At 38.9% G+C, this 12534-nt stretch overlaps 2 protein-coding genes across 5 annotated transcripts in view; one reads left to right on the top strand and one right to left on the bottom strand.

The window, feature by feature from the left end:
* Nucleotides 1-4051: 4051 nt before the first annotated feature.
* LOC114650580 (BTB/POZ domain-containing protein KCTD21-like) lies at nucleotides 4052-10613 on the bottom strand. Of its 3 annotated transcripts, XM_028800317.2 has the most exons (3): nucleotides 10429-10613; nucleotides 7188-7347; nucleotides 4052-6299 (listed from the first exon to the last, which is right to left on the bottom strand). In XM_028800317.2, the coding sequence occupies exons 1-3, from the start codon at nucleotides 10531-10533 to the stop codon at nucleotides 6277-6279; spliced, it is 288 nt and encodes a 95-aa protein (XP_028656150.1). In that variant the 5' UTR covers nucleotides 10534-10613; the 3' UTR covers nucleotides 4052-6276. The 3 variants fall into 3 exon arrangements, with proteins under 3 accessions (XP_028656150.1, XP_028656149.1, XP_028656148.1); XM_028800316.2 differs by lacking the exon at nucleotides 4052-6299 and having other exon boundaries at nucleotides 6306-7360; nucleotides 10429-10606; XM_028800315.2 differs by lacking the exon at nucleotides 4052-6299 and having other exon boundaries at nucleotides 6306-7347; nucleotides 10429-10606.
* Nucleotides 10065-12534, top strand: part of ccdc90b (coiled-coil domain containing 90B) — a 16786-nt gene continuing 14316 nt past the window's right edge. For both annotated transcript variants that reach the window (XM_028800319.2, XM_028800318.2), the window contains exon 1: nucleotides 10065-10262. In XM_028800319.2, the coding sequence (XP_028656152.1) occupies nucleotides 10109-10262 (154 nt within the window). In that variant the 5' untranslated portion in view covers nucleotides 10065-10108. The remainder of the gene's footprint in view (nucleotides 10263-12534) is intronic.

The raw sequence follows: 12534 nt of genomic DNA, 5'->3' as shown, positions 1-12534 counted from the left end.
AGAGTCCCCTGTCAGAAGTAGCTTCAACTCCCACCTCCGGCAGAACTTCGACCACATCCCGAAGGAGGTGGGGGACATAGAGTCCGAATGGGCCATGTTCCGTGCCTCTATTGTTGAGGCGGCTGACCGGAGCTGTGGCCGTAAGGTGGTCGGTGCCTGTCGTGGTGGCAATCCCCGAACCCGTTGGTGGACACCGGCGGTGAGGGATGCCGTCAAGCTAAAGGAGTCCTACAGGACCTTTTTGTCCTGTGTGACTCTGGAGGCAGCTGATATGTACCGGCAGGCCAAGCAGAATGCGGCTTTGGTGGTTGCTGAGGCAAAAACTCAGGCGTGGGAGGCGTTTGGGGAGGCCATGGAGAACGACTTTTGGACGGCTTTGAGGAGATTCTGGTCCACCATCCGGCGTCTCAGGAGAGGGAATCAGTGCAGTGTCAACACTGTATATGGTGGGAATGGTGCGCTGCTGACCTTGACTCGGGACGTTGTGGGTTGGTGGGGGGAGTATTTCGAAGATCTCCTCAATCCCACTAACATGCCTTCCAATGAGGAAGCAGAGCCTGGGGACTCGGAGGTGGGCTCCCCCATCTCTGGGACTGAGGTCACCGAAGTGGTCAAAAAACTGATGAGATACGTCCAGAGTTCCTCAAGGCTCTGGATGTTGTAGGACTGTCCTGGTTGACACGCCTCTGCAACATCGCATGGACATCAGGGACAGTGCCTCTGGATTGGCAGACTGGGGTGGTCTCCCTCTTTAAGAAGGGGGACCGGAGGGTGTGTTCCAACTACAGAGGGATCACACTCCTCAGCCTCCATGGAAAAGTCTGTTCGGGGGTCCTGGAGAGGAGGGTCCATCGGATAGTCGAACCTTGGATTCAGGAGGAACAGTATGGTTTTCGTCCTGGTTGTGGAACACTGGACCAGCTCTACACCATTAGCAGGGTCTTGGAGGGTGCATGGGAGTTTGCCCAACCAGTCTACATGTGTTTTGTGGACTTGGAAAAGGCGTTCGACCGTGTCCCTCGGGGAATCCTGTGGGGTTACTCCGAGAGTATGGGGTACCGGACCCCCTGATAAGGGCTGTTCGGTCCCTGTACAACCGGTATCAGAACTTGGTCCGCATTGCCGGCAGTAAGTCAAACCCGTTTCCAGTGACAGTTGGACTCCGCCAGGGCTGCCCTTTGTCACCGATTCTGTTCATAACTTTTATGGACAGAATTTCTAGGCGCAGCCAGGGCGTTGAGGGGGTCCGGTTTGGTGGACTCAGGATTGGGTCACTGCTTTTTGCAGATGATGTTGTCCTGTTTGCTTCATCAGGCCGTAATCTTCAGCTCTCTCTAGATCGGTTCGCAGCCGAGTGTGAAGCGGCTGGGATGGGAATCAGCACCTCCAAATCCGAGACCATGGTCCTCAGCCGAAAAAAGGGTGGAATGCCCTCTCAGTGTTGGGAGTGAGATCCTGCCCCAAGTGGAGGAGTTCAAGTATCTCGGGATCTTGTTCATGAGTGAGAGAAGAATAGAGCGGGAGATCGACAGGTGGATCGGTGCGGCATCGGTCTGTCATGGTGAAAAAGAAGCTGAGCCGCAAGGCAAAGCTCTCAGTTTACCAGTCGATCTACGTTCCTACCCTCACCTACAGTGGGGCAAAAAAGTTTTTAGTCAGCCACCAATTGTGCAAGTTCTCCCACTTAAAAAGATGACAGAGACCTGTAATTTTCATCATAGGTATACCTCAACTATGAGAGACAAAATGAGGAAAAAAAATCCAGAAAATCACATTGTCTGATTTTTGAAGAATTTATTTGCAAATTATGGTGGAAAAAAGTATTTGGTCAATAACAAAAGTTCATCTCAATACTTTGTTATATACCCTTTGTTGGCAATGACAGAGGTCAAACGTTTTCTGTAAGTCTTCACAAGGTTTTCACACACTGTTGCTGGTATTTTGGCCCATTCCTCCATGCAGATCTCCTCTAGAGCAGTGATGTTTTGGGGCTGTCGCTGGGCAACACGAACTTTCAACTCCCTCCAAAGATTTTCTATGGGGTTGAGATCTGGAGACTGGCTAGGCCACTCCAGGACCTTGAAATGCTTCTTACGAAGCAACTCCTTTGTTACCCGGGCGGTGTGTTTGGGATCATTGTCATGCTGAAAGACTCAGCCACATTTCATCTTCAATGCCCTTGCTGATGGGAGGTTTTCACTCAAAATCTGACGATACATGGCCCCATTCATGCTTTCCTTTACACGGATCAGTCGTCCTGGTCCCTTTGCAGAAAAACAGCCCCAAAGCATGATGTTTCCACCCCCATGCTTTACAGTAGGTATGGAGTTCTTTGGATGCAACTCAGCATTCTTTGTCCTCCAAACACGACGAGTAGAGTTTTTTTTCATCTGACCATATGACATTCTCCCAATCCTCTTCTGGATCATCCAAATGCTCTCTAGCAAACTTCAGACGGGCCTGCACATGTACTGGCTTAAGCAGGGGGACACGTTTGGCACTGCAGGATTTGAGTCCCTGGCAGCGTAGTGTTACTGATGGTAGCCTTTGTTACTTTGGTCCCAGCTCTCTGCAGGTCATTCACCAGGTCCCCCCCGTGTGGTTCTGGGATTTTTGCTCACCATTCTTGTGATCATTTTGACCCCACGGGGTGAGATCTTGCATGAAGCCCCAGATCAAGGGAGATTATCAGTGGTCTTGTATGTCTTCCATTTTCTAATAATTGCTCCCACAGTTGATTTCTTCACACCAAGCTGCTTGCCTATTGCAGATTCAGTCTTCCCAGCCTGGTGCAGGTCTACAATTTTGTTTCTGGTGTCCTTTGACAGCTCTTTGGTCTTGGCCATAGTGGAGTTTGGAGTGTGACTGTTTGAGGTTGTGGACAGGTGTCTTTTATATTGATAACGAGTTCAAACAGGTGCCATTAATACAGGTAACGAGTGGAGGACAGAGGAGCCTCTTACAGAAGAAGTTACAGGTCTGTGAGAGCCAGAAATCTTGCTCGTTTGTAGGTTACCAAATACTTATTTTCCACCATAATTTGCAAATAAATTCTTTAAAAATCAGTCAATGTGATTTTCTGGATTTTTTTTCTCATTTTGTCTCTCATAGTTGAGGTATACCTATGATGAAAATTACAGGCCTCTCTCATCTTTTTAAGTGGGAGAACTTGCACAATTGGTGGCTGACTAAATACTTTTTTGCCCCATTGTATGGTCATGAGCTATGGGTAGTGACCAAAAGAACAAGATTGCGAATACAAGCGGCTGAAATGAGTTTCCTCCGTAGGGTGTCTGGGCTTTCCCTTAAAGATAGGGTGAGAAGCTCAGTCATCCGGGAGGGGCTCAGAGTAGAGCCACTGCTCCTTTGCATCGAGAGGAGTCAGAGGAGGTGGCTCGGGCATCTGATCAGGATGCCTCCAGGACGCCTCCCTGGTAAGGTGTTCCGGGCACGTCTAACTGGGAGGAGGCCCCGGGGAAGACCCAGGACACACTGGAGGGACTTGGCTGGCCTGGGAACGCCTTGGGATTCTCCCGGAAAAGCTAGAAGAAGTGGCCGGGGAGAGGGAAGTCTGGGCATCTCTGCTCAAGCTGCTGCCCCCGCGACCCGATCTCGGATAAGCGGAAGAGGATGGATGGATGGATGGATGAATTATTATTGTAAACTTAAGAAATAGTATTGGTTTTACCAAAAATACACACAGCAAAAGCAAGTGTACACATTTTTCTTTAAGTTAAACTGAATTATTATTGTAGTTTAAAGTGTAATTCAATTTCAACATTTTCAGTATAATGACAGATTTTATTATGTTTCAGAATAATATTACAACAGGTCAAAACTGTTGAGAAAAATAAGAAAAAAACTTATCTAAAACAAAGTCATGTTAAAATGTCTTTGGGATGTGAAAGGAAAACTGGAGTACCTAGAAAAAAACACGTGGATATGGAAAGAAAGTGCAGACTCCATACTAATAGTGACCACAATTCAAACTGTTTTTTGATGCTATGAGGCAGAAGTAGTCAGTTAAAATAAAGTATTCTCCCAAATCAAATCTGATTTAATGTGTTTAATCTTGTTATTTATTATTTTTAATCAAATTCAAGATTAATATTTTATTAAGCAACAACATTATAGTAAAATAATAACTTTTATAAACTAAAATGCAAATTCTTCAAAAAATACAATATTCACTGTTAAAGAACAAGGTTATACTTTAAAATTGCTGACTTTTGTTTCATCTATATTGTAAATACAAATTACTTAGATTTAGGATCATCAAATACAAGAGTAATATATGAGTGCAATATCTGAGTGCAGTTTAAAAATAGTTTGTTGGAAAAAAAAAATCTAGAAAACAATATGAATACCTGTGTTGCTTCGTCACTGTTATTTAACTGCTCTTTGGTTATTAAATCTGACCTAACATATTTCACCTAAGTTATTTTTAGGTATTATTTTAATTGATCGATTTTATTACTTTTTGACTTCTCTTTTTAAAAATATTTGATTTCTTCAGCTTGGCCAGTTTTTTCATCAGCCATGTAGGGTTGCAATGCGACACCAGACTTTTGCTTTAAAACTGAGTCTATTATTAGCAATTAATTAAGACTTTCTAACTTTTCTAAGTTAGAAGTTAAAAGTTTCTAACTTTTACCTCTTTGAGCATCCATGCATTTTTCAGTTGCAATATCCATCTTGTAAGATAAGCCATATTACCAACTGTTATAGAAGCTTAACATTCCTGAGGAAGAGACTGTTTAAGTCTCAAAACACTTCAGGACCATAAACTCCTTTGACTTTCTCCAGTACAGTAAATTGTGGATATTAAAGACTACATTTTTACATGTACTGTCAGATGGTTTGAACTTTTGTATATGTGCACAATTTATTTCGGTTAAATCAGTTTGATCACTCCCAATATCATGTTCATAACCCCAGGCTCCCAGATGTTAGTTTTGTTTCTCTGCAAAGCAAATTATTATATATTTGCTTATAATTTACACTGTTACTTCTTCACTCATATCATGGTTTTATAATTAAAGACACACGTATATAAATTCATTAATATGTAGAGGAAATTTCCTACTACTATTGTATTAAAAATTGTTTCAGGTATAATTAAATGAGTCTGGTTTCTTCTTTTAAAAGTTAAAAAAGTAGTAGATCCTTTCTTTACTAATATAGCATCTAAAGTAATATTTAGTTAAGCCTAACTACTAATTTTAACTTGTATATAATTAACTTCCTACTGTAAATTACCATTTTTTATTATAAAATATCACAAATAATTTACTTCAATCCATCCAGTTCATAAATCTACTTTTTCCAGTAATATTATTTTTAAAAATTAAGATTCAATCAGGTAAATTATCAGGTCTACTTTGCTATGTATCTAATAAATCTAATTGCAATCCAAATGGCATTTTTCTTTAAATTTATTAATAATTTTTGACAGTTAACCAATGTTTATCTTTATAAACAATTAACTGAATATAAAGAGATTGTGCTCCTTCAATTTTTGAAAGTAACAGAATAAAGAAGCAAAACAAAGGTTTCACTAAATACAGAACAGCTTAATAAAATCTTATTGTGTACACAACATGTGAAATATACTATAGGTTGTATCCTAAGAACGAGTACCTATTCAGCTTTTAACTGAAGGTGATACATATTTCAGCAGTCATTAATGCATTAACTTTTTTTTTTTTTTTCGCATTTAACAATAAATTAAAAATCCTGTCTTTGAAAATAAAACCCGGAGTTAAAAGGATGGAACCAAAGTCTAATTAAAAAAATAAAACCTATATTATCAAAAGCCAGCAGTTCATGAATGCTCCAGAATCAGGAAATAGTGGATTAGAGTATTTTTATATAGTATAGGTTCTTCCACATAATCTGTAGGAAATAATTAATAAATATTATTTGTAATTTGTTATAACTACAATAAATGAAAGTGTCAACAGCAGGCAGTATGAACTGATGAAAGCTGCCCCTGGTTGCATTTCCATCCAGCCTCTTCCTGAACCAACTTCACAGGGCTCAGAGTATACTATTGAACAAATATGTACAGAAACCAACACTAATTAAGATTCCAGATCAAAACAGGTTCTAAAGGCTAAATGACAAACTTTTAACATATATGGTAGTAAAACAGCATTCTTTTACATTATTTTATGAAACAATAATAATTTAATGGAAGGATACATTATTTTAAAAATGCTATTGTATTCATTTTTCTATGTATTAATACACAGTCTCTTTTTCTTTGTACTGACATCATGTAGGCACCTCCGCAGGGACTGTAAAAAGCAGCAAATTAAACAGATGTAATAACCATATTATCAACATCTAAATGTTTTTTGAGAATGTACAGTAACCTTTCAAACAGCTGACACTATTTTCATCATTGAAGCATGCGGTGTTAAAGTCACTCAGTCATTATGTCATCAGAGTACATGGTTACACATAAATTTGCTAACTGGCAGTCCTTTTACATAAGGCTCCCTTCCCATACAGATAGCCGTACACTGGTAGTGCATCATTCATACTTTAATTTTACTTGTATCGTGTTAAACGAATAATTTTATTATTTTTTATATCAGTTAAGAAAGAAGCAGGAAGAGTGGAGTCCACACAGAACCCATCAGTCATGGCTATTTTCAGAATCTCCTCAACAAATACACAAAAACTGTTGATTGGCTTGTTAGCAGGCATCACACACAGTCGTTTTAGGTTTTGTTTGGTATACTCTTCTTCTGGTAGGCCGCTTACTGTGGCTACCCATTGCAGCACAACATGATTCTGATCCTCTAACTCACTGTACACAGAAGAGACACTCCCATTAAAATAATAGCAAAATCTATTAACTATGTGATTTAGAAATGTGCTGGAAGTACAAAAAATGTCTGCAGTAAAAACATCCATGTTTGAGGAAGATAGAGTATAAGTCTGGGGGCCTTCACGAACTGTAAAATGCACAGTCTTAATTTTTTTATTTAAGCTGATATTTAACATTGCATTCCTTTCTAACAGCGACATTTCCTTCTCTTTCTCCTGAAGTGCCTCAATCAAAGGCTGGATCTGATAAAAATCTGCCTCTCTCTTCAACAGCTTCATTTCTCTGAAGTCATCAGGCAAGTCAAGGTGTGATGTCCTCAGAAAGTTTAAAATGTGTCGAAAGATCTTACCATCACGATCAATGAAGCAATTCCCCTGGCTGTCCTTTGAAGAAGGCAGTTTCCCACTGAACATTGCACCCAGCATGGAATCTGGATAGCATGCCAAAGTCGCCCGTGATGTGGTATACAGTTTTCCTCCCACATTAAGTGTCACAAGTTCTGACATGATCTAAAGTTAAAAACTAAATGAAAAAAGATACACCAAACATTTTGAATGAATATATCACATATTTAAAATCTTTTTAAAAAGTATACTTTAAATAATATATACTAGAAAAAATACATTTTGAATTGAGATTTTTCTTTTAGAATAAATTGATTTGTATCAAAATGGCAGCCCATAAAATTACTATGATGTATTAGAAATTTAAGTCCTGACAACAGTTTTATTTCCCTTTCTCTGAGAGGTGAAATATATTTAATTAGAAAAATACCTGTCAACAAATGATGAGTCAAAACATAATACATAAAAATCACTGGGTTTTAATTTGTGTTTTAATTTGAGTAACTTGGAAGTTGTAGACATTGAAAGTTACTTGTTTTCTGCCTCTTGTGAGAGCTACCTTTGCCAAGCAGCTAACTCTACCCACAGTGCAACTGTTTCTTTGGGTGTCTTACCAGGACAGTACCTTTAATCTCTGAACATTTTGAAGACTATGTTCTTGTACTTTTTTAGTGTTTCATTTGTTCTCCTTTTCTAGAGAACATCAGTACTAAAACTCTAAAATCTTTCCTATAACAATCTTTATAAAAGTCTACTAAAGTTTCTCCTTTCCATCACACCATCCACTGGAAGTAAGAATTATATGAAAATGGATCAATTATGCAAAGTAATGGCCAGCAAACAAAAAAACTTATTGACACCAGACTGGCAGAAAAAACAGTACAGATGGTTTGGGCCAAACAACTCATGTGTAAACTCCCTAGAAGACCCTGCCTCTTTCACGGTTTTGTGGAAAGCACTTTCCAGTGGCTGGATGTTCTGCAGACAATGTGTTTTAAATAATACACTAATTACTATCTGGTCCATTATTCCAGTTGCAGGAGGTGAGAGCCTATATGAAAAGGAGAGGGAAGAAAATGTGAAGACTAAAGTGCCAGAGGTTTGATTGAACATACTACAAGCTATGCAGCTGGTGTGAGCTGGGAGAGCCTGCATGCTGCGTAGAGGTCAAGAGTCAGAAGCTTTGAGAAACCACATGTTACAGCTGGGATTCTGAGGAGCTGGCAACAAGTCTTCAAATGCACAAAGGAGTACGATCCGCAATAATTACAAGTGCACTGAAGGGCTACATCAAGGTGAGTTTTAACTTGCTCCAGTGATTAGGCGTCTGTCATTTTGAGGCAATCCTCGTGGCCTTGAACAGAAGAAATATACAGTACATTTAGGCGTACTTGAATTGCCTGAACACAAAACAGCCACCTTTTAATATATAAGACCCATCAACTCTCAAAACAATGAAACGGGTTGCTATTAAACAAAACAGTGTACATCAAAGGAACAATTTTATATTCAATTTTAAGAATAATATTTAAATGGGCAAGGTCTACTGAACTGTTTATACTGCTTGGTGTCTCAATTTCTCCTATCTCTGTGCTCTTTGCAAAAAACTGAAATACTGAGTTTCCAGTTGTGTTGTAGTTCACTTCAGGAGACTGGGTTCAAATTCCAGATAAATAATTTGTTTGTGTACATTCCCTGTGTCTCTGTGGGTTTCCTCTCACATTCCCAATGGTGAACTTGTGACTTTAATGGCCTATGTACAGCATGAGTGAGTGTAGATATGTTTGTGTTTGTGAGAGAGAATGTTGCCATTTGAGGGGTGGTATTCTGTTCAGTGGTGGTGCTGCTATGCTTCCTGGAAAGGCACACTAAAGTTTGTTATCCTGAAATAATTAGGTCAGTTAACGGATGGACCTCAAAGATGTACAGTACATCATTTGTTAACATGTTACAGTAAAATGGGCTAATGTGCTATACAGCACTATTCTAAATTTACATCAAGTGAGTTTAAAAAATGGAAGTAAAACATTGTAAAACATGTCAAGTATGTTAGAATCATTCATTCTAAACTGTGCAGGGATGGTTGTTGACTTGTGTCTTGTGTTGCCAGGACAGGTCCTTGCTCCACTTGACACTAAATTTACATTAAGCAATGTTTAGAAAACGGATAAATTAGTACTGTGATAGAATTTTTGCGATGGAAACAGTATAATATTTTTTGACTTATTTATCATCAAATTTACAATTATCTTTGAAGCACCCCTGCATGTCGTAAAATATCAGATTCTGTATGTTTTCCACCCTGTAGCTAACAATACCCTAAAACAACAGCGCGTAAGAATAGCGTAATGGCGGTAACTTAGTTCAAAATGATCTCTGCAGAGCAGACTGAAAAGACTACAAATTTCGCAATGCTCCTTTGGAAAATGTAAGTTAGATACAAGGAGAAAATGGAGCGTGTGTCCCTTTTCCAGTTGATGACATGTTTCTATCATGATAAGGGCCTTTGAAATCATGCAACAAACTCATATCTTTGCACTCTTGAAATATCCGTTACGTCCTTTTCTGGACCCAAACTTCGGACGAACATGACACAGTTAAGGAACGCTTCTCTGTAACAAACACAAGAGGGCACTTATTCAGTTTATTCTGGTGAAGTCACCGTCGCGCTTTGCACATCTTAATTCTTTTGCAAAATATATTAGTTATTGCAGCTTGCAGGATCATTTTGGTGGTCAAAAGCCTTTTTTTCCCCACATGATTTTATACACGCATAAACACAACGTATTTTATTACTGACCCGGTTGGCGGATATATTCTTCTCTCATTTATGCTGGGGCGGGGGAATTCTTTCCGAGATGTCAATACTATCTTTGCAAACTCCTCCCCTGTTTAGTTCCCGGATTTTGCGACCTGACTTGGGGTGATGTTTCTCCTTTGCAGAAGAAAAGCAGGCGAAATGCTTTATAAACAGAGCAGAGGAATGATGAAAGCTGCCTTTAAGGATTTCGACTACGTTGTGTACCACCCCTTTCACTCCAGGTCCATTTTAAAATATCAGACTCGATTAATTAAAAAGGGTAAGTGTCGTTAGCTGCTAATTGTACATTTCTGAGTAAAACCACAGTGCACTAACAAAACAGAGCGTACATATGAATCCCGCAGTTATCCTAATGATTAATTCAGATTTTTAAAAAGGTAGCTCTGTCAAACGTGTTTTGAACGTCTAGGAGAGTTATAACTTACGCGAAATTCAGTAGAAATATACCAACAGTAAGAGAAAACCGGCTCCCTGCGAAGTTCCTTCATGCAGGTTGGGAATTTTAATTCCCAAAGTGAGGCAGAGTTCATGTAACAAGACTTTTCGCTAGAGCGGGCCGATGCGAATGACGTAACATCGTTGAAAAGAAACACGACAAGTTTATGCGGAAGCTTCACGCGCGTGTAGTACGTTTCTTGGACAAGACGTCGTAGCCGATTGGTCAGATGATTGAATGGGTGGGTAATGTGTGGCCAGGTAGTGACGATTGGTCAGATGATTGAATGGGTGGGTAATGTGTGGCCAGGTAGTGACGCCTTGGAATGGTGGAAGGATTTATAGTGCCGAGAATCACAAGAGAATTTATAACTATTGGTTACCTGTCACGGTTTGGTTTCATTGTGTTTCCTTGTTTTTCTAAAATGAAATGTTTATCATTTCAACTACAACAATAAACCCCATTCATTTTCTATCGAAATAATTTTCCCGAAGGATCTTTTTTTCCTGACTTCATTGGTTTAAACTTTGTATTTGGTCTTTAAAGAATGTCGTTTTGCAATTGTTTTCACTAAATGTTTTCGCCTTTGTTGTTATGCGTACTAGCTGGTTTTAGTCAACGCATTGTTTCTGAAATACTGTATATGACAAATAAGTTTGTCAATGTGATCCAATTTTTTGTTTTGGTTTGAAACATTTATTGTAGTTTGGGTTAATGACAACATGCAATACTCGCCTTATTTGTTTCTTGGCAGTGTGGGCCCAAACCCAATCCCTGCAAGACAGGACAGGATGACAGTCCCTCACAGGGTGCCTCACACATATATAATAATACAGTAATAATAATTCTTTACATTTATATAGCGCTTACTACTCAAAGCGTGACCACAGAGGGCGATTTGGTATAAAGAGCATGTCTTTAGGGATGTTGGAGGATAACTATACTGTTACCCAGAAGAAAATTAACAGAAGATTAACAGAAACAGGGAGAGTATGCAGACTACACATGGAAAATAATAAGGCGGTGGATTCCAATCCAGGGCAGTGAATATGTGAAGTAGTAGCATTACTTGCTGTGTCACCATGCCATCCAGTTTAAAATTATGACAATATTCAGTGCAATTTTGAATATTTAAAGTTTAATGAGAAAGCAGTGAAGCACATAGAAAACACTGGAAGAAATTAGAATTATTTGCAACATTAAAAATAACACAAACAATATAAAAGTAAGTTGAAAAACATGAAATTAGCACTGTAGTATGTTTAATAAAATCCACACTAATATGTATTACTTTTGACATAATGATATAATCTAATCTTCTGAAACCACTTTTCCTGGTGAAGGTCATGGGTGTATGTGTGTGACCAATGTTAATAATTGCTCATAGACTATACAGTACAGCACTTTGGTAGACTGATTCGTGTTGCTATCTTAACAGCTTCAGAATTCTGGGACCTGCCCATGGTGGCCTGTGAACTTTCTTGTTTAATTTTTGGACTACAGTTGTGTTTTTTAGTTTCTGCAGTTTTTCCCACACAACATAGATGTGCAACTTAGGACAAAGTTTGCTTGAAACCATCCAATTACTTGTCTATTCATTATCGTACCTATTTAATCTTGTTCAGTAATCTAAGTCGAACAGTGATACTTTCTCTAGTACTCAGATGTTTTCTGCCTCAACAATATAAGGTAGAAGGCAGAAACCATTTTTTTTACAAGGTGGTGGACTATCTTAGAGCACACGCCCCCATGTTACAGACACTCCTACAAAGCCAATTTAGAGTCAGTAATTAATTTAATATATACATCTTTGGAATGAGAAAGGGTAACAAGAAGAATGTATATATTCTATATTGACAGTAACTGGTGCAGTATTTGAACTCAGGGCTTTGTCAGTAGTACAGGGAAAATAATTAAATGGGAGCAGCCGAAAGAAGAAGAAGAAGGAGGAGTTTATTCTATTCAAGAGAAAACAAAACTCTTTGATGATTTAACGGTTAAAATTGTGTGTTTTTATAACTGTGAAAAGTGTCCTGCCAATAAAGACATGGAAAAGGAAGATGTTTAAACATGTCTTTTACAAGCACTCCTTTAC

Source organism: Erpetoichthys calabaricus, chromosome 4 (genome assembly GCF_900747795.2).
Source record: "Erpetoichthys calabaricus chromosome 4, fErpCal1.3, whole genome shotgun sequence".
Classification (NCBI taxonomy): Eukaryota; Metazoa; Chordata; class Cladistia; order Polypteriformes; family Polypteridae; genus Erpetoichthys; species Erpetoichthys calabaricus.
This window is presented reverse-complemented; position numbering and strand designations above follow the sequence as displayed.

Bases quoted from the DNA above. Each gene is read 5' to 3' on its own strand.
- LOC114650580 (XM_028800315.2), bottom strand. From the start codon at position 10,533: ATGAACTCTGCCTCACTTTGGGAATTAAAATTCCCAACCTGCATGAAG. The intron at 7,348-10,428 runs GTAAGTTATAAC...TTTTAACTTTAG, and splicing joins ATATTTCTACTGAATTTCGC to ATCATGTCAGAACTTGTGAC.